This window comes from Myxine glutinosa, chromosome 4, assembly GCF_964187855.1.
Source record: "Myxine glutinosa chromosome 4, kmMyxGlut1.1, whole genome shotgun sequence".
Lineage (NCBI taxonomy): Eukaryota > Metazoa > Chordata > Myxini > Myxiniformes > Myxinidae > Myxine > Myxine glutinosa.
The window spans coordinates 152,147,983-152,169,522 of NC_136264.1; the positions used below are offsets into that span (position 1 = coordinate 152,147,983).

General features: G+C 43.1%; 1 protein-coding gene across 2 annotated transcripts in view; it reads right to left on the minus strand.

Annotated features, from left to right (window-relative positions):
* LOC137425421 (hedgehog-interacting protein) overlaps positions 1-21,540 on the minus strand; it is a gene marked incomplete at its 3' end in the record, with an annotated part of 149,682 nt that overhangs the window by 40,320 nt on the left and 87,822 nt on the right. For both annotated transcript variants that reach the window (XM_078776630.1, XM_078776631.1), the window contains 1 exon segment: positions 12,356-12,471. In XM_078776630.1, the coding sequence (XP_078632756.1) occupies positions 12,356-12,471 (116 nt within the window).

The following is a 21,540-nucleotide window of genomic DNA, read 5'->3' on the forward strand; positions in this document are numbered from 1 at the left end:
CAGGAACTCGAAGAGTCCGAATGGCGTGATGACCGCCGTCTTCGGGACGTCCTCCAGCCTGACGGGGACCTGATGGTAGCCGCGTATGAGGTCCACCTTCGAGAAGAAGGACCTGCCCGCCAAACGGGCGGAAAAGTCCTGAATGTGGGGGACGGGGTAGCGGTCGGGAGTCGTGGCGTCATTGAGACGGCGATAGTCCCCGCACGGTCGCCATCCCCCGCCGGGCTTCGGCACGATGTGCAGCGGCGACGCCCAAGCGCTCTCTGAGCGCCGAACGATGCCGAGTCGCTCCAGGGTAGCGAACTCCGCTTTTGCCACCGCCAGCTTCGTCGGCTCGAGGCGGCGTGCCCGGGCGTAGACCGGTGGCCCGACGGTGGGGATGTGATGGGCCACCCCGTGCTTGACGGCCCCCGCCGAGAAGGTGGGCCGCGTGAGGGCCGGGAAGCCGGCGAGGAGGCGGGTGAATGCGTCCGCTGCCGGAAGCGTACAGACCAACGTGGCCGGAACCGAATCGTTCGGCAAGCCGCTTGGCAAGCCGCTCGTTGAGCTGGGCAACGCACATGCGAGCGAGCTGAACGTCTCGGCCTGGACAAGCCGTCTGCGCTTGACGTCGACCAGGAGCCCATTAGCGCACAGGAAGTCCGCGCCAAGCAGTGCCATGGGCACGTCGGCGGTGACGAACGTCCATCGGAAAACCTGCCCTCCAAACCGCAGAGAGAGGCAGCGTTTTCCGTACGTACGGATGGGCGTCCCGTTCGCGGCAAGCAGCGCGGGGCCCCCACCCGCGGCGTGCTTGTCTGACGTGCCGGCGGGAATGACACTCACCTGTGCTCCCGTGTCGCACAGGTAACGGCGCCCGGAGAAGGTGTCCGTTATGAACAGCAGGCTGCTCGAACGGCCGGCGCTCATCGCCACAATTGAGCGCCGGCCCGGGCGTTTCCCGACCCGTTGAAGGAGCACGGCGGATGACACCGCCGAGCTTCGTGGCCGAACTTGGCGTGGAACCAGCACCAGGTGGTGGAGCTGGAGGAGCGCGGCTGGCTCCGCCAGGCCGGTGGAGTCGACGGGTTTCCCCGCGGTGGCGGTTTTCGCCGCGGCGGTGGGCGGGGCGTGGCGGCGTTCACGAGGTGCGTATCAGCATGCTGCTGAAACTCAGCGTGCTGTAGAAGATGATGCTGTGGAACAGCAGCGTCGAAGGCCGTGACGGCCACGCCAACGCTCGCCTGCGTGTCCGAAGCGGCGAAGTACTTGTCTGCCTCGGCCGCCAATGCTCGGGGTTCCGTTAGCCCGGTCCCGGCCAATGCGAGGCGAACCTGCGCTGGAAGTTGGCGACGGAAAAGCGCCCGGAATAGCGAACCGGGGGCTTCGTCGCCCAACAGTGACAGCATATGGTCCATTCGGACCGACGGGCACGTCTCACCGAGCTCGGGGAGATCCAGGAGGCGGTCGGCCCGTGCGTCGTCCGTGAGGCTGAACGTGGCTAGGAGTAGCCGCTTGAGTGCCTCGTACTTGTGGCCGTCCGGTGGGTGGCGAAGGACGGACACAACTCGAGCGGCCGTGCCGGGCCCGAGGGAGGCGACGACATGGCAGTAGCGCAGGTCGTCGTTGGTGAGGCGCCGAAGCTGAAATTGGGCTTCGGCTTGAACGAACCAGACCTCGGCCTGGGCCTCCCAAAATTCGGGAAGTTTAATCGCCATTGACTTGTCGTTGGCCATTGCAATGGCGTCGTGTTCGGAAGGATCGCTACGGCAGATCCAACGTCGAGGGTCACCAGTAAAGCGCGGCGTTACGCGCGCTGCTTGTGAGCAAGGAGGAAGCGGACAAGCGGTAACATATGAACGTCTTTATTGTAAGACTACACTGTAACACTGAACTCTTCCGGGCTGGTCGCCCGGTGTATATCCTGAGGCCACGCCTACCCCTCGGGCGTGGCCACCGCCCACTTGGTGCGTGGAATGATGTCACCACGCCAGTGGGCTTTTGTGTCCGCCACAATATGTAGATTTGATCAACGTAATTACATAACGAACGTCCAACAGTTACACCCCTCCATCCCTTGGGCCAATGGGCGATCTCCATGTTACCGAGTGCATACTAAACCTCATTATACAAGATAAGAAATCTACACAGCAAACACAGTAACACGAGTGGTGTCCGTGAAGTGTCCACCCTTTACCGTTTACCCGATGCAAAGTTAGGGTTGTGCCCTTACAAAAACGGGGGGTGTTGTGGATTTCTTTGTACAAAAGGCGGATGTGAATGCGTAAATCTGATAATGGTTCAAATCCTGTAAAGGCCTGAGAAACAATGTAATGGCGCTTTTCCATTGCACAGAACGGTACGGTACGGCGCTGTACAGTACGGTAATCCCTGTGTCGTTTTTCCATCGCACAACAGAACCGTGAAAATAGGCGGAGTTATCTGAAGTGACGGGAAAAAAAATGCGACCGCTGTGGTGACATAATTACCTTTCACGTAATTATTTTAAAAAATGAAAGTGCTAAGTTTATTTTGATGTTCAGTTTATATGGGAAGATGCCTTGCTTCCACTATTGCACATTATATGGTTCTTGATATTTTGTGATATATTTTATATTCAACTAGCAGAGTTACCCGGCGTTGCCTGGAAAATAAAGTCAGTCACGTGTGTGTAGTGGGCTTTTTATAGTCAGAGGAAGCCACGCCCCTTGGGCCGCCCCGCTGCCACGCCCCTTCGGCATGCCCAGAGTCGAAATCTGATGTGCCCATGTTTCTTGTCGTGAAACGTTACTCCCCATGAACCCCTTCTTCCCTCTATAAGTCACTTCCTTAGGCTGTCCATGAGGCACAACCGAACAAACAGACGTTCACAAATAGGGTTATAGATAGATAAAATAGGACATAATACTCTCAGAAATTCATCTCAACTCTCACAAATCACGTGTAAAACCCAAAGGTACAAAAACAGTGCCATACCGTACTTTGATAAGATTTTTATGCCTCTGCCGAGAAAGTCTCCAGACGCATTATGTTTTCAGGTTGTCCGTCCGTCCGTCCGTCCGTCTGTGATAGGTTTTCATTACCGCGATAACTTGAGAACAGCTAAAGGGATCTTAGTCAAACTTGGAACATGTATGTATAATGAGGTAAAGATGAACTGGTTAGATTTTGGGGCCACGAGGTGAAAGGGCAAAGGTCAGAGATCATGTTAGGTAAAAATACTGTTACCGTGATAACTTGTGAACCAGTGATGGGATTGTGACCAAATTCGGTGCAATTATGTAGAATGATGAAAAAATGAACCGATTAGATTTTGGGGTCAAGAGGTTAAAGGTCAAAGTCTGTAATGGGTCTATAACTTGAGAACAGCTGAAGTGATCTAATTCAAGCTCAGTCCAGGTATGTATAATATTGTAAAGATTAAGTGATTAGATTTTGGAGTCAAAGGTCAAATCTGTAATAGATCTATAACTTGAGAACGGCTGAAGTGATCCAATTCAAACTTGGTACAGGTACGTATAGTATTTATTGTAAAGATTAACTGATTATATTTTGGGGTCATAGATCAAGGTCTGTAATGGGTCTATAACTTGAGAACAGCTGAAGTGATCTAATTCAAGCTCAGTCCAGGCATGTGTAATGATGGAAAGATTAAGTGATTCGATTTTGGAGTCAAAGGTCAAATCTGTAATAGATCTATAACTTGAGAACGGCTGAAATGATCTAATTAAAACTTGGTACAGGTATGTATAGTATTGTAAAGATTAACTGATTATATTTTGGGGTCATAGATCAAAGGTCAAGGTCTGTAATAGGTATATAACTTGAGAACGGCTGAAGTGATCCAATTCAAACTTAGTACAGGTATGTATAATGATGTAAAGATAAACTTATTATATTTTGAGGTCAAAGGTCAAATCTGTAATAGGCCTATAACCTGAGAACGGCTGAAGTGATCCAATTCAAACTTAGTACAGGTATGTATAATGATGTAAAGATTAACTTATTAGATTTTGGGGTGAAAGGTCAAATCTGTAATAGGCCTATAACCTGAGAACGGCTGAAGTGATCCAATTCAAACTTAGTACAGGTATGTATAATGATGTAAAGATAAACTTATTATATTTTGGGGTGAAAGGTCAAATCTGTAATAGGCCTATAACCTGAGAACGGCTGAAGTGATCCAATTCAAACTTAGTACAGGTATGTATAATGATGTAAAGATTAACTTATTAGATTTTGGGGTGAAAGGTCAAATCTGTAATAGGCCTATAACCTGAGAACGGCTGAAGTGATCCAATTCAAACTTAGTACAGGTATGTATAATGATGTAAAGATAAACTTATTATATTTTGAGGTCAAAGGTCAAATCTGTAATAGGCCTATAACCTGAGAACGGCTGAAGTGATCCAATTCAAACTTAGTACAGGTATGTATAATGATGTAAAGATTAACTTATTAGATTTTGGGGTGTAAGGTCAAATCTGTAATAGGCCTATAACCTGAGAACGGCTGAAGTGATCTAATTCAAACTTGGTACAGGTATGTATAATGTTGTAAAGATAAACTTATTAGATTTTGGGGTGAAAGGTCAAATCTGAAATAGATCGATAATTGGAGAACAGCTGAAGTGATCTAATTCAAACTTGGTACAGGTATGAAAACGATGTAAAGATTTAATTATTAGAATACATGTACATATATTTTATATATATATAGTAAAAACATGTATCAGTCTACAACATTTTTTTATCCACTTCATTTTTAATAAAATCTGCTGATTTTAATCCACATATTTTGTAATCCTTCCCCATTTACCCTCCTTTAGTTTATCCTTATGGGGATGTTATTACCTCTGCCACCAAAGGTGGATGGAGGTTATGTTTTCACCCCTGTCTGTCTGTCTGTTTGTCTGTCTGTCCATTTGTGAACAAGATATCTCAAAAAGTTGTGGGCAGATTCGGACGAAATTTGGCAGAGATGTAGCATGTGTGACAAGGACGAAATCATTAGATTTTGGTGAAGATCCGGATTTGGATCCGTCTAGTAGAATTTTTTAAGTGATTCTTCACCATTGGGAAATCGGGCCAAAAACGATACATAGCACGATATCTCAAAAAGTTGTGGACTGATTTGGATGAAACATGGTGGACAGGTTGTGTGTGTGACTAGGACAAAAAGATTAGACTTTGGTGAAGATCGGAATAAGGATTTGGATATGAGAATTATTTAATTTTTTAAGTGATTCTTCACCATCGAGTGATAGGGCTAAAACCAACATACAGCAGGATATCTCAAAACGTTATGGACGGATTTTAACGAAACTTGGTGGACAGGTTTTGAGCGTAACAAGGACGAATCGATTCAATTTTGGTGAAGATCCGGATACGGATCCGGCTAGTATAATTTTTTTAAGTGATTTCTCATTATTGGGAGATCGGGCCAAAACGATATATAGCAGGATATCTCATAAGGTTGTCGACGGATGTGGACGAAACTTGGTGGAGGGGTTGGGTGTGTGAAAAGGACTAATTGTTTCGATTTTGCTGAAGATCTGAATATGTATTCGGCTAAAATAGTTATTTAATTTTTCGTGATTCTTCACCATTGAGAGGTCGGGTGCAAAGCGATACATAACATGATATTTTAAAAAGTTATGGATGAGTTATGAATAAACTTGGTGGATGAGTTGGATAAGCGAGAAGAACAAGCCGATTAGATTCTGGTTCAGGTTTAAATCCAGATTTCCTGGTCTACTCTGGGATACAAAACGTAAACTGTTCACCAGGCAGAGGTATGCTCTCTACTCAGTGTCGTTCTCGTTTGTCCTTTGTTATAATGTCCTTTTTCAGCATGTTAATTAGTACGTAATTTAATTATTTTTCAACATACTATTTTGCCGCCATTTTTATTTCTATATTTTGCTCTTTCTATTTTTCTAATAAAACTATTTACTACTATGATGATGCAGCCAAGCAGTTATAGACTGTATAAATAAATAACACACATACATGTACACACACACACACACACACACACACACACACACACACACACACACACACACACACACACCTCCGTTAAAGTACCCAGTGATAACGAGTGTCAGCTCTGCCATCCATTTGTTTTGCGATTTCAAGTATAACTAGTGTTGCTAGCAGCTGTCAAGGGATTCAAGCAGTAACACCTTGGGATGAAAGAATAAAATAAGAGACACCTTCAAATTTAGCATTTTTGAACCTCCCAAAACTGCAAAACGTATAAATAAATAATTTATCTGGTTGAATTTGGCATTCATTTATTGGTAGCTGTATGGATGCCTCATTGGTTACGTTTGAGGCATTCTCAAGATGTGATCTCAAATGTTGAAATAATTAATCACTGTAACTAATTAGTTACATTTGCATTTGCCTGTTTTCTCCATAGAATGCATCACATTCCAATGTCAATTTTGACATGTTTCTCCAAGTCATTTTGTTTTACAAACACAAATCTTTGAAAACTTGTCGTGCTCTGGTCCATTGATGATATGTTTGATGTTTTGCATTGATCACTTCAGCAGTTCTGAATAAGATATTTGAAATTTGGGGATTCACCCTCCCACAACCCCATAAATCCATGACAAACAACAAGCCTTTGGACCAATCAGATTAGTTTTAGGATGTGTGGCCAATCTCACCACTTGTAATGACCCTGGGATATTTTAAGTTTATCAGTGCAGTGGTCTCAAAGAAAAACGTGTTGCAAAATATGGCTAAATAATAATAACAACAATAATAATAATAACTAGAAAGCATCTGAAAATGCAAAGCCCGTCCGCATCTGTTTGTATTCAGGCGTCTTCTTCTTCCGTATGCTCAAAATAACGAAAACAGTTAAAAAAAAGAAATACAAAATGAAAATTGATGATTTTATGCAGCCTTGACCTTTCAGCTTTAGATGTAAAAAAATAAATCAGCTTATAGCTTTTTATTAGTGAACCAATCATGTGACCCAATATGCAAATTCTTAAAATTACAGGTCAATTGGATGAAAATTGATGATTTTTTGCAACCTTGACCTTTGACCTTAAAAAACAATTGATGCCTACCTTTTGATTAGTGAACCAATTCAGTGATCGGATAAGCAAATTATTTAAATTTCAGGTCAATCAGGTGAAAATTGGTTATTTTACGCAACCTTTACATTTGACCTTTTGATCTAAAAAAAACAAAACAATCAGCTTGTAGTTTTTGATTGGTGAACCAATTCAGTGACCAAATATGTAAAAACATTTCAGGCCAATCGGGTGAAAATTTATGATTTTATGTGACGCTGACCCTTGACTTTTTTTGACCTTTTGACCAAATTATTAATTTGCCTTCTCCATATTCTGATAATTAATCTTTGGTGAAAATTTGATGACAAAACTCAAATGGTAAAAACGTTACGGCCCGATCCGGACCCAGACACGCGCATACACAGAAGTGATTACAAAACCCTGTCTCCTGCTGTTCAGGAGATGGGTTAATAATCTATCTATAATTCCAGTAATCTATGTGTGTGTATGTGTGTATGTCTGTGTGTTTGTCTGTGACCGCTGTTTCTTGACAACCACGGGTCCGATATACTTGAAACTTGCCAGGTATATTGCTGGGGACCCGAGGATGTGCCTTTTCAAGGTTTCATATTAATCGGACAAGTAGTTAGCGAGCTATGTCCAAAAAACGATTCAACCAATCAGAGAGCAGCGAACTATCACGAGTGCCGAACGTGGCGAACAGACTCTGCCTCGGACGGCACATTTGAGAGCGTATTCATTTATTTCACGTTGGCAAACTATGTTGGCGTTAAACTATGTTTTAAAACTAATTAAAACTAATTTGCGATTCTTTCGCTTTCCTGCGAGTTTGTGCACGCTATGGCGATTTCTTTACCAAACTCCGCAAGCCGTTCGCTTTGGACCAAACCATTTCATGTAAATAGAGGGGGGGGGGGGGGGATTGTCACCGTACTCGCAAGCCGTTCGCTTTGGACCAAACCATTTCATGTAAATATAGGGGGGGGGATTGTCACCGTACTCGCAAGCCGTTCGCTTTGGCCCAAACCATTTCATGTAAATAGAGGGGGGGGATTGTCACCGTACTCGCAAGCCGTTCGCTTTGGCTTTGCGAATGGACCAAACCATTTCATGTAAATAGAGGGGGGGGGATATAATTTTAGATATATATATAGTACGGGCATGCCCTAGTAATAATAGCAATAATAATGATGAATAACAAATCCCAGCAATAACAATGGGTTTCCAGCCATACTGTGCTGATTGGAAGTCTAACAATGTGGTGCTTCTCCAAAATTTGCTTGTTTGAGTGATGGTGTCGATATCACATGAGAATGCATAAGCTCTCTCAGCTCTCTCACCAATATAAGGCTGTTTCTTTTTTAAACTCATTGCACAGTTTAAACACACACCTCCATCTATGAAAGACATGCTTCATCATACGGTGAGCATATTAATCTGTGTGAGTACAGACTGGCACACATTCCGCTGCGTAAAGTAGGCACCTTTCACATTCACAGTCTGCTGTGAATCTCAGCTTGTTTGGCATTCTTCCTGACAAAGAACTTAATGGTGCACTTCTCTTCCACAGCGCATTTTGATGGTGCTGGCAGCCATCTTGCTTTTACCCATTATGCATTGACCAGCATTTAAATAACTTTCTAAAAGCTCTTACAAAACCTGATCAGAGTAGACAATTTCATTGCACAAGATTTCAGAATTGAACGTGTATTTTTTTACATCGATATCATAATTCTATTTATTGGTACAGTACAATCTAAATTATTGTCAGGTGTTGAAGAACTTTCTTTTGTTGCCTTAATAATTGAAATACTATCAGTAATGAATAAACTTCTAACAAGCGTGTATTATCTGAATTGTGCTACAAGAAAAGGATCTTATTTATGGGGCATTTTTATATTACATCTTATACAAAAAAGGGGAGGGGGGAGAGTGGATTAGGAAAATTAAATTTGGGAATGATACGAAAGGAAAAGGTGATTGGCCTTTTCTCCTTTCTGTCTAATATCTAATATTTATATACTTTCCTTTGTGTAGCCCCCACCTCGATTGTCCTTAAATGCATTGTGGCGGGCGATATCTCATAGAAATTTTAAACAAAATATAAAAAACGGAGAGAAGGGAGAAGAGGGAAGTGAAGGAAGTGGGGAAAAATCCGTATTTGGAAAAAACGGGAACCAGCGGGCTGGGTAGGGTTCAAAATCATGTCATTATGTGTTATATGTGAAATTCCCTTTCTCTTCTGCTCTTCCATTATCCTCAATACTCTATGGAAACAAATCTAGTGCTATTAGTGAGAGAGGAGAAGGTGAGTCAAATTAAGACAAAAACCCTGCTGACAGACCAAAATCGAGAGAAACGAGAGAGAGAGAGAGAGAGAGAGAGAGAGAGAGAGAGAGAGAGAGAGAGACGAGAGAGAGACGAGAGAGAGAGAGACGAGAGAGAGAGAGACGAGAGAGAGAGAGAGAGAGAGACGAGAGAGAGAGACGAGAGAGAGACGAGAGACAGAGAGAGAGATGGAGTTTATTTTATGATGCAATTGGTCCCATCTGGCCACAGCGTTGGCCCGCTGGGATTCATAAAATCGTGAAATGTAAGAAACTGTATGTGACAAAGTATCCATGGTGCCTTGGCCTAGATAATGACAGTGTAGACAATTTCACGAAATTACTCAAAATGAAACAAAATTTTACAACTTGCCAAAATGGGTAAATGCATTGCCATCCTAGTCTTATTAAGACTTCCCTAAATCGTTTCCAACAGCTTTTTAACTTAAGATAACGTGTAAAGTACTCGTATGTTATCTGCAATCTATCTATAATTCCAGTAATCTCTGTGTGTGTGTGTGTGTGTGTATGTGTGTATGTCTGTGTGTTTGTCTGTGACCGCTGTTTCTCGACAACCACGGGTCCGATATACTTGAAACTTGCCAGGTATATTGCTGGGGACCCGAGGATGTGCCTTTTCAAGGTTTCATATTAATCGGACAAGTAGTTACCGAGCTATGTCCAAAAAACGATTCAACCAATCAGAGAGCAGCGAGTTATCACGTGTGCCGAACGTGGCGAACAGACTCTGCCTCGGACGGCACATTTGAGAGCGTATTCATTTATTTCACGTTGGCAAACTATGTTGCCGCTATGTTGGCGTTAAACTATGTTTTAAAACTAATTAAAACTAATTTGCGATTCTTTCGCTTTCCTGCGCGTTTGTGCACGCTATGGCGATTTCTTTACCAAACTCCGCAAGCCGTTCGCTTTGGACCAAACCATTTCATGTAAATAGAGGGGGGGCATTGTCACCGTACTCGCAAGCCGTTCGCTTTGGACCAAACCATTTCATGTAAATAGAGGGGGGGGGGGGGGGATTGTCACCGTACTCGCAAGCCGTTCGCTTTGGACCAAACCATTTCATGTAAATAGAGGGGGGGGATTGTCACCGTACTCGCAAGCCGTTCGCTTTGGCTTTGCGAATGGACCAAACCATTTCATGTAAATAGAGGGGGGGGATATAATTTTAGATATATATATAGTACGGGCATGCCCTAGTTCATTAAATGTATGTTGTATGTAAGCTGCTGGATAAATGCAGTGCGGAAAAACTCTCACAAGGTTATCTGAAGCACATCATTATACCAGCAAATTTGAAACATCAATTGCAAAAGACAGATAGATGAGCAACACAAGAGCTGTTCATATGTGTTTGGATGACAAGTGTTCATACAAATAAAAGGAGGGGAAAAAACAAAGATAAAAGAACAGATGAGCAGGAAAAAGGGGCAGAGTGAGAGAGATGAAGAGAGAGAGAGGTGGAGTGGGGAGAAGTGGAGAGAAGAGAATTACTCAAAACTCCTTCAGCTTGGCAAAGGATACTGCATAGTCACCTGAGGCCTTGCATTAAACAAGGCAAATATGATGAGATGAGATGTATACTCTTTACAGACCATTGGTGTTGCCAAAGTAATTTATTGGCAAGGGTTATGCTGGGTGGTTTGCCATTGCCATCCCAGAAATGAGTCAGGGCAGGAAGTTGGAAGTTGGCCAGGGTGCTGACGATAGCTCAACGACCTTTCAGTTTGTAAAAATAGTGTAGTAATAGGGGTAGTAATAGGACAACAACAACGGGTAGTAATAGCACAAGTAGAGGGCAAATCTACAGGAGATGGACCTCCAAAGGAACGACCATGTAAATAAATAGCACCGCAAAGCGGGCGTAACCCCTCAGCCCATGCATGGTGGAAACCAATTTCAAGATGGCTACCGTGGCGGCCATATTGAAAATCGCAGCATACCCATGAACCTTCCTCTACTCAACCCCAACACACATTGCAAAAATGGATTTAATCGGACAAGCCGTTCTGCTCGAAATTGACGGAAACCAATTTCAAGATGGCTACCGCGGCGGCAATATTGAAAATCGCAGCGTACCCATGAACCTTCCTCTACTCAACCCCAACACACATTGCAAAAATGGATTTAATCGGACAAGCCGTTCTGCTCGAAATTGACGGAAACCAAAAGTTGATGGACGCCCGGATGGCTGCCGTGGCGGCCATATTGAAAATCGCAGCGCGCCCATTTTCGAAAGGAACCTTCCTCGACTCAACCCCAACATACACTGCAAACATGGATTTAATCGGACAAGCCGTTCTCCTTGAAATTGACGGAAACCAAAAGTTGACCGACGCCCGGACGACGCCCGTGACAATACCCCTTCGCCCAATTTGGGCTGAGGGGTGAAAAGGGTAGTGTGCAACGGTTACTCTGATTCACAATTGACACTAGTCCTGGAAAGCACTGTTCCTGCCTTAATGTGCTCATCAGCAAGAAAAATAAGGTTTATATGAAACTTGTGAAAACCCCCTACAGAGAAAGGAAATGTTAGCTTAGCTCACGTGCTTTAGAAATACTATTGTTGTCTAGGTCCTAGCTCACTAGCCTGCACTTTGTGGCCTACAACAGACATTCTCCGCCATCTATCCAATCGTGTATACTCCCGCATTCCACAAAATAGCCCAATTATAAAGGAGGCCTGATGGTGTGTGTCTATCCATGCAGCAGGTTTGATGAAATGGTGCAATGCATTTTATCAACATGATGGACACCACCCAAGTAAATGTTTTCATTTATGTTACATAACCTATGTATCTGCCTGACCAATACGTGTGGGCGGGGGTATCGATGGGATCCGGAAAGTGAAACGGAATGGTGGTTTTGCAGAAAATGGAGACAGAATGATTGGGGATTACGGGGTCGAGGGAGAGGGAGGCGATGGAATCTCAAAGCTCTGGTTGGAGATGGCTACTGGTATACTTGCCAAAATCTTTGTCACGTTGGATGTGCAAAAGCCGGGCGGATGCATTCCCATGTGGTGCAGATTCAAAGCACACGATGAGTGTGGTGCCATGCCATGCAGCCGATGTCACCGAACACCTGCATGCATGGATGAACCTTAATGCAGAGTGTTGCAATGCGATAGAAATGCAATGCAATGAAATTTATTTACCACACCTTGAAATGTGGTACAATTTAGTACGAAAGATTAAATGCAAAACATGTAAGCATGACAAAAATCATAATTGATTACCAAAACAAGAGAAAAACTAGAAAGCACATGAAAATGCAAGGTCTGTTTGCATTCAGTCGTCTTCATCTTCTGCATGCTCGAAATAACAAAAACAGTTTAAAAAAATATACAAAATGAAAATTGAAGATTTTATGCAGCCTTGACCTTTGACCTTTAGATCAAAAATAAATAAATCAGCTTCTAGCTTTTGATTGGTGAACCAATTCTGTGACCCAACATGCAAATTCTTTAAAATGTAGATCAAATGGACAAAAATTGACGATTTTATGCAACCTTGACCTTTTGATCTAAAAAACAATCGGCTTGTTGCTTTTGATTGGTGAACCAACTCAGTGACCCAATATGAAAATTCTTAAAATTTCAGGTCAATCGGATGAAAATTGATGATTTTAGGTGACACTGACCTTTAACTTTTTGACAAAATTATTAATTTATCTTGTCCATATCATAATAAAGCTTTGTTGAAAATTTGATGACAATAGCTCAAATGGTAAATTGAAATTTCAGGTCAATTGGATGAAAATTGATGATTTTATGTGATGCTAACCTTTGACCTTTTGCCACAATTATTAATTTGCCTTCTCCATATTACCGTAATATAGTTTCGTGAATATTTGATGAGAATAGCTCAAATGGTAAAAAAAACAAAAAACGTTATGGCCTGGACAGACAGGCGCACGCACACACACACACACACACACACACACACACACACACACACACACATACACACACACGATTACAATACCCCTGCTCATGCTGTGCAGGGGACAGGCTAATAAGAAGATAAAGATTTGACACAAGTAAATTTAGAAGGAAGGATGATCTACTATACAAGAGATGTCTGTATGTCTGTCTGTCTGCGTGTCGCCATTTTTCTCAGAGATGGCTGAACGGATCTTCCTGAAACTTTCAGAGGTTCATCAGTGAGTGCCTGGGATTGTTTTAGGCAAAACAAAATTAATTGACAAAAAAGATCGTTTTTATAGAGTTCAAAAAAATATATAAAAAATCGCTCGATAGTGCCTAAGCTTTTTAAAATTAATAACAGTTATATACAAGTACACATTCGCATAAATAAATACAAAACAATCACCAGACATTTGAATACAAATAAATCAAACAATTCCGGAAGTGTATGAAGTTGGTAGTACGGCTTCTTCTTCTTCCTGTTCGGCATCACACAACGCAGAAACGGGATGAGCACCACATTCACCAGCATATATTTAACGAAAAGGTGATGAACCCCCTTCCTCCCCTTCCTCTCCTTCCTCAACCCCCCTCCCCCGCTTCCCCTCCTCCTCCCCCCCGCTTCCTCCCCTCCTCCACATCCCCCTTTCCCCCATTCCCCCCTCCTTATTCCCCCCTAACCTCCCCCCCCCCGCCTGCCCCCCTACCCCCTCCCCCTCTTTCCCCTTCCCCCCTACACCCCCTACCCCGCCCGGCAACGCCGGGTACTTCTGCAAGTATAATATAAAGAGCAGGTTCAGGTGACAAGGCTGCAGCCATTTGGAATTTGCAGGACCTGCCAGCAATACCAGGCAATGGCATGAATTCGAGGCTTGTTTCGCAATTGTCCAATTTATTTGAAACCTTCCCAGAGTGTTCCGATAAAGCAATTAATCTAGCATGTGACGGGTAATTTGGCGGAATGCCCCCAACAGAGTCACACTTTGACTTGCCGTGGTGCAAGTTGCTAAGCCCAGGAGTAATCTGTTAGAATTCAAGCAGAATAAGTGGTAAGCTGATACTGTAAGGTGGAAATTGTGATGACAGCTAAGAAAATGAAGCAAATGAAGAATGAAGTGCAGAGTTACTTGATAGGAAGCATCGAAGTTAAGAGTAAGTTTTGCATTAATATTGGGAACGAGAGTGCGAATCATGGTAAGGAGATGGGTGACATCAATCATGATGCTACAAACATGTTAAAAGAAACTTCCTTAATCAGGCCCATTATCTGAATTTATCGATACATTTATAGACAGTATATGTAATTAGTACACTTTACATCTACCAGTGTGAGTCATAAGTCCCAGGACATGGTTTTAGCTGCTTATACAAGATTTGTTTATACTTTATACCATCTACCAGCGTGAGTCGTAAGTCCCAGGACATGGTTTTAGCTGCTTATACAAGATTTGTTTATACTTTATACCATCTACCAGTGTGAGTCGTAAGTCCCAAGACATGGTTTTAGCTGCTTATACAAGATTTGTTTATACTTTATACCATCTACCAGTGTGAGTCATAAGTCCCAGGACTTGGTTTTAGCTGCTTATACAAGATTTGTTTATACTTTATACCATCTACCAGTGTGAGTTGTAAGTCCCAGGACTTGGTTTTAGCTGCTTACACAAGATTTGTTTATACTTTATACCATCTACCAGTGTGAGTCATAAGTCCCAGGACTTGGTTTTAGCTGCTTATACAAGATTTGTTTATACTTTATACCATATACCAGTGTGAGTCATAAGTCCCAGGACTTGGTTTTAGCTGCTTATACAAGATTTGTTTATACTTTATACCATCTACCAGTGTAAGTCATAAGTCCCAGGACATGGTTTTAGCTGCTTATACAAGATTTGTTTATACTTTATACCATCTACCAGTGTAAGTCGTAAGTCCCAGGACATGGTTTTAGCTGCTTATACAAGATTTGTTTATACTTTATACCATATACCAGTGTGAGTCATAAGTCCCAGGACTTGGTTTTAGCTGCTTATACAAGATTTGTTTATACTTTATACCATCTACCAGTGTGAGTTGTAAGTCCCAGGACATGGTTTTAGCTGCTTATACAAGATTTGTTTATACTTTATACCATCTACCAGTGTGAGTCGTAAGTCCCAGGACATGGTTTTAGCTGCTTATACAAGATTTGTTTATACTTTATACCATCTACCAGTGTGAGTCATAAGTCCCAGGACTTGGTTTTAGCTGCTTATACAAGATTTGTTTATGCCATGTATTTATACTGTTTTCTTTTTTTTCAGGTAATACAAATAATACATTAAACCAAGATGGCAGACACCAGACCATTTACAGTGCAGATGAAACAGGTGAAAAAAGAAATGGGGGTAGAGGCACTGTTGTCTTGAAGCAGACTAGTTAACCCCTCCCAGCCATTTTTGATCTGGGAAGAGACACGTTTTTACATTTGTCTTGTTTCAATACAAGGGGCTGGTTGTTCTGGGTTGTTCTGTCTGTCTTTGAGCAAGATATCTCAAAAAGTGATGGTGGATTTGGACGAAACTTGGAGACAGGTTGGGTGTGTGACAAGGACGGATCATTAACTTGGAGACAAGCCGCAACCTCAACCGCAACAAGAAGAATTCTGGTAGGAGGCGCACTGGGCGATCGGAAATGAACATTGCAGCAGTAAGGCAGCAAGTTTTGGAGCATCCTAGGGATACCAGCGCAATACGAAATGGGACGGGATTGCCTTTGGCAACATTCAACTGAATCACAAGACTGGACCTCCACCAACATCCATATCGGATTCACATCTGGCATCAACTTACGCCAGGGGATTTTGCCATGAGACTGGTGCTGCTTGCCAGATGGTTGAAAGCACGTTGCGAAGCAGATGTCAATTTCCTGCGGCATCTCGTTATCGGCGACAAAGCTGCTTTCGCCATGGATGGCAAGGTCAATACCCACAATGTTCTTGAATATGCACCAACAGGACAACCCCTGGAATTTAATTTTGACACCAACATGAATCGACAAAAGTGGCCTGTTCGGTTGGGACTTTGTGGAAGTGGTCAGGTGATCAGGCCATTTTTCTTTCAAAGGAATGTCAATGGTAACAGGTATCTGCAGATGATCAATGATGAAGATTTACCGCAGCTGGAGGAGAACTTTGAGCGACAAGTTCGTGGTGTCTTCAGATATCTCTGGTGGGCCAAAGACAGGGCCCCAGCACATCGTCTTATCGCTGTCCAAGATCGACTGAGGGAACTCTTTGGAGACCGAGTCATCACCCTCAACCATGCAGTGGAATGGCCGCCAAGATCAACTGACCTCACACCATGTGATTATTTCCTTTGGGGACATTTAAAGAACAAGGTGCTCGTAACTCCTCCCCGTGATCTTGACGAATTGCAGGGCCGTATTCGACATGAAGTGGATGCTTTTCGCAATGAACCGGCTATGGTGAGACGAGCAGTTCAGGGCATGCTCCGCCGCTGTGGGCTTTGTGTTGAAAGGGGAGGTGGACATGATGAAGGTGTGGGTGCATAAAGGCCAATCATTCCTGAGAAAAGTTCACATCTGACGTTCATTTTGCACCAATTATCCTGACTTGCATCGATTAGCCAAACTTGTAAAAATGCGATTTGAACTTGTCATTTTCAATGAGCATGTACTTGGTCATGTGTGACAGCAATGATGCATGGAAGGTATCAATGGAAAGCTGAGGATCTCCTCTTAATTAGTAAACCACATGTAAATTGTCAAAATAAATAACCTTTGCATATTAACCCCTTGAATTCGGATTACATTTTTTTTGATACGCACTGTATAGCATGATAAGTCAAGCAGTTATGGATGGATTCGGCTGAACCTTGGTGGAGTTGGTTAGGTGACAAGGTCAAGCCGACTAGATATTGGTTCAGGTTCGGATCGAGATCCGGTCTATCAGTGGTCTACAAAATGTAAACTGTTCAGCCTGGAGGAGGTATGTGCTCTACCGAGTCTTGTTCTTGTTCTTTCTTAGACGCTTTTGCAGCTGATCTTCTCTTTGCGCCTCTTCAGGAATAGTGGCTGGCTCCATTCCAAATTAAAGTCCACCACTTGCTTTATGTGTCGGAGAAGCAACACGTCCAAAACCATAGAAAGTTCTTCGGCAGCACTGACGTTGTGCAAAGAACATGTTTCATGATCTGATCTTACTTGCTTCTGTTTTCCAAAACATTGTGGTCAATCTTGCATTTTTAAAAATTTACCATTCAGTGCATCTTTGTATCACTTGTTTGAGGGATGGCCTGTCCTTCTTTTTCCTATTTGAAGTTCACCATACACTTTTGGAATATGATCCAAATGGAATATGATCACTTTTGGAATATGATCTGCATCCATTCTGACAACATGATCTGTCCATTGTAACTGTTGCTTTTTCAAAAGGCATTTCAGTGATGTACTCTTGGAGTTGGCTCAAGTTAAGGCCTCCACAAATGATATATATACTTATATCATTTGATTCAGAGGATTGTCCTCAAGCAGGGTTGATGAAACTGTTCCAGACCTTTGACATGGTGACATATAGAGCAACCATGTTTTTCACCGAAGCAGAAGTGCGCTAACCACTATTGCATTGCATAGTGAGATCTATGGAGCCAAAATTATGTCATGGTTCTGCAATACTCATTGTCAACAAGTATGACAGTACCACAACATTCAGTTTGCTATTTCTTTATAAAGTTGAACATCATTTGAAAGAATATGATCAAGATATGTGAAGGATATGTGAAGTGGTTCTCCGTTGGTGTTGATGGCTGAGCCGGTGTGGGTGCGACAGACGGGAGGCTGGTGCATAACTTCCATCTTTGTTTATGCTGATAGTGAATCCAAAGTATTTTCCAGCTCGAGCGAAACTGTTCATTTGTGATTTAACCAATCTTGGTGGTGTAACGGTTAGAGCATCCTCTGGGTCTGGGTCTGGGTCTGAGTCTGGTAGGTTGACAGTTTAAACCCTTGCTGAGTCATACCAAAGACAAAATTGTACTTGGTGCTACCTTGATTGATCCTCAGCATTTAGAAAGGATAGAGTGCAGAGAAACAACTATAACTTGGTAATATTACTGCAGGCTTTGATGGGCTTGATGGACTCCACATGCACTTCATTTCCTTATGAGGGAACTTGTATTATTAGCCCTATTTGGACTCAGTCCAAAACGGGGGCATACAGATTTTGTCTCGTCCATCCGTCCATCCGTCCATAAGCATATCTCGGAGATGTATGAACCGATTTTGTCATACTTAGCACAAAGACAATACATGATGGTATACATATCCACATCGTTTTGTTTTGTGATATGATCAAAGATGGCCGACTGGCGGCCATTTTAGTTGAAAAAACCCCAATTAGTAAGGGAAACATATGAAAATCTGTTAACTAAATTGTTACCAAAAAATTTCTTCACCAATATGTTTGTAAAGGTGTGTAATAACATGTGTTAAAATGTTGAAGGTCAACTCCCGTGGGAAACCCAGAAAAAAAGCTGTTGAATTCGGGTACCGAAAAATTATTTTCGAGAATTTTTATTTTTTTTAATCGGCCCTTAAGTAACTTACGAGGGGTCAAATAAGGGTTTTTCATGATTCTGAGTTGATTGTTAACATTTATATTTCACCACAGACACTCCTTTGTGGAAAAATAATTTCTAAATATATCTCATTTTCTACTTTGCAGGACATGGAGTCTAGCAATATGGATGAAGACGTTACTCCACCTGTGCTCAATTGCTTCATCTGTGCACGCTCGGATACACCAGCTGAAAGGCTCATACAGGCAACTCCAAAGGGATACTCAACTTTATTGAAACAAGCAGAAACTGTCGAAATGTTACTGTTGTGGAACGTATGAAGGAGGCTCAAAAGGAAGGAAAACTGAGGTACCACCAGAAGTGTAAAAATGATCTGTACAACAACTTTGTTGCAACCACCAAGAAGTCAGCTCAAGCATCAAAGGCAGAGAAAGAGTCATCAAAGTTGAAGAGAAGACGCACTACTTGTGAGTTCAGTTCATCAACTGGCTGCAGTTCGAGAAGATCACAGTCAGTTGACCTCCTGTATAAGGATGTATGCATTCTTTGCAACCAACCAGCCCAGCTCTACAAAAATAATCCAGCACTAGCTAGAAAGAAATACAGAGTGCCAGATAATTTGACTGCAGATACACTGAAGGCAAGCTTGCTGAAGACAGCACGGAGTCGCGGGGATGACTGGGGCACTGAAGTCACTGGACGCCTGGAAGGGATCAACGACTTGGTAGCAGAAGAAACACTGTACCATTTGCGATGCAAACTTATGTTTGCGAGAGGTGACAGTTTGTCCAAGACTGATGAGGAAGGAAAAAGGAAGAGAGGACAGAGGAGTATTGATGAGGAGCGAGAGGCAGTTTTTATTGAATTCTGCGAATGGTTAGACTCAGAATTGGAGCATGGGGTAATGAACATGGACCAAGTCCATGAAAAGCTGCAGGAGTTTGATCAGTCACCAGAGAAGAGCCTTTCTTATTCAAAGCATTGGCTAAAGATAAAACTTCTAGAGAAATACGAAGACACCTTGTATTTCACAACACAGGAAAGAAGGGCAGATGTACTCTGTCTCAAAGATGGCACCGACAATATTCTGTGAGAGCATCATGCTAATCTTGACCATGGAGATGAGAAGACTCAGATCATAAAGACGGCACTCAAGTTCATATCCAATGATATTGCCTTGATTGATTTAGGTCCAAAGTCATACCCCACCACACACAGTATGACTGACATCGATAGTCAGCTGACACTTGTTCCTGCAAGCCTTCAGATGTTCTTGAGACCGATTGTCAAGACAGACGAAAGAGTTGCCGTTTGGGGGCAGAATTTTATTAAGGCCTGTCGACCTCGGTCTGGAGTATTGCCACAGCAAATGGGGCTTGCCATACAACTTGATCATAGATTTGGGTCAAAATGGATGCTCAACAAGTTCCACCGGCTGGGATACACTGAGTCTTACACGGAGACACAAAACTACAAATACTGCTTCCTTAATAGTAGGAGTGGAGATGATGTTCCAGATACTTCTGGCACTCTTGACACCATTGTGGAGGAAACCGATGAACAGATCAATGATGAGGTTGCGGTTGATGCTGCGCTTGAGGATCAATCAGTGATGACAGCCAAAGTGCCAGCTAGTGAAAGTGAATTGTCAAGTAATGATCAGGTGGTCTTTATGGAGGTTGGGGAAACAAACAATGCAGTCACTCAGTTTGTTGGAGACAATATAGATTTAAACATTGTCTCTATTCACGGAAACACTCCCTTTCACTCAATGGGTTGGATCGAAGTCACCTCTCCGGCACCACCTTTGCCAGATCCACAGACAACAGCAGCTTTCCCCCGGGTGAAGTTGAAGGCACTCGACAAAGCTAAGATCCTGAGAGGAACTGAAGTAAAGATTATTCCATTTACGAACAGGAAACAGATAGGAACGAACGCGATCATGTTTCTCCCCCTCGCTGAGCTTTCCTCCTCCCTGGCTCATGATCAGCCACTCCTCACTCCAGGTGACACACTCTGGGCAGCGGGGTGGGTGATCAAAGCCAACGATCCTGAGTTCCCACACTCCAACTGGAATGGCTGGATGAAGAGAATCCATGCTAATGATGCAAAGCAGAGCACACAGATCGAGTTCCTCCCAGTTATTGAAGGAGACCCTAATGACCTCAACACCATCTTCACCACTCTGAAAGAGTGCATACGGCGCGCTGGGGTCGCTATAGTGACCTTTGATCTTCCGATTTGGCTAAAGGCTGTGAATATAATAAGGCAGGCAAATCTACCCGTCATTCCAAGGTTGGGTGGTTTTCACCTGCTGAAGTCTTATCTTGGATCAATGGGTAACATCATGGAAGATTTTGGACTACTAGATGTGATCCAGTTGATCTATCCTGGAAGTACGACAGCCAACCACATCATGGATGGAGGATGTTTTGACAAGGCAATCCGTGTTCACCTCCTCATCGATGCAGCCATCTATCAACACATCATGAAACTTGCCTTCACTGAGGAGGAGCGTGGTGACATGAAGACCTTCATGGAGAAGGTGGCTGATGGGAAGATGGGAGCCAGACACTCAGACCCAGTAGTGCCAGTGTTTGAGCAAAGGTTTGAAGAAACCTTCAAACGACTCGCAAAAGGAGGAAGAAC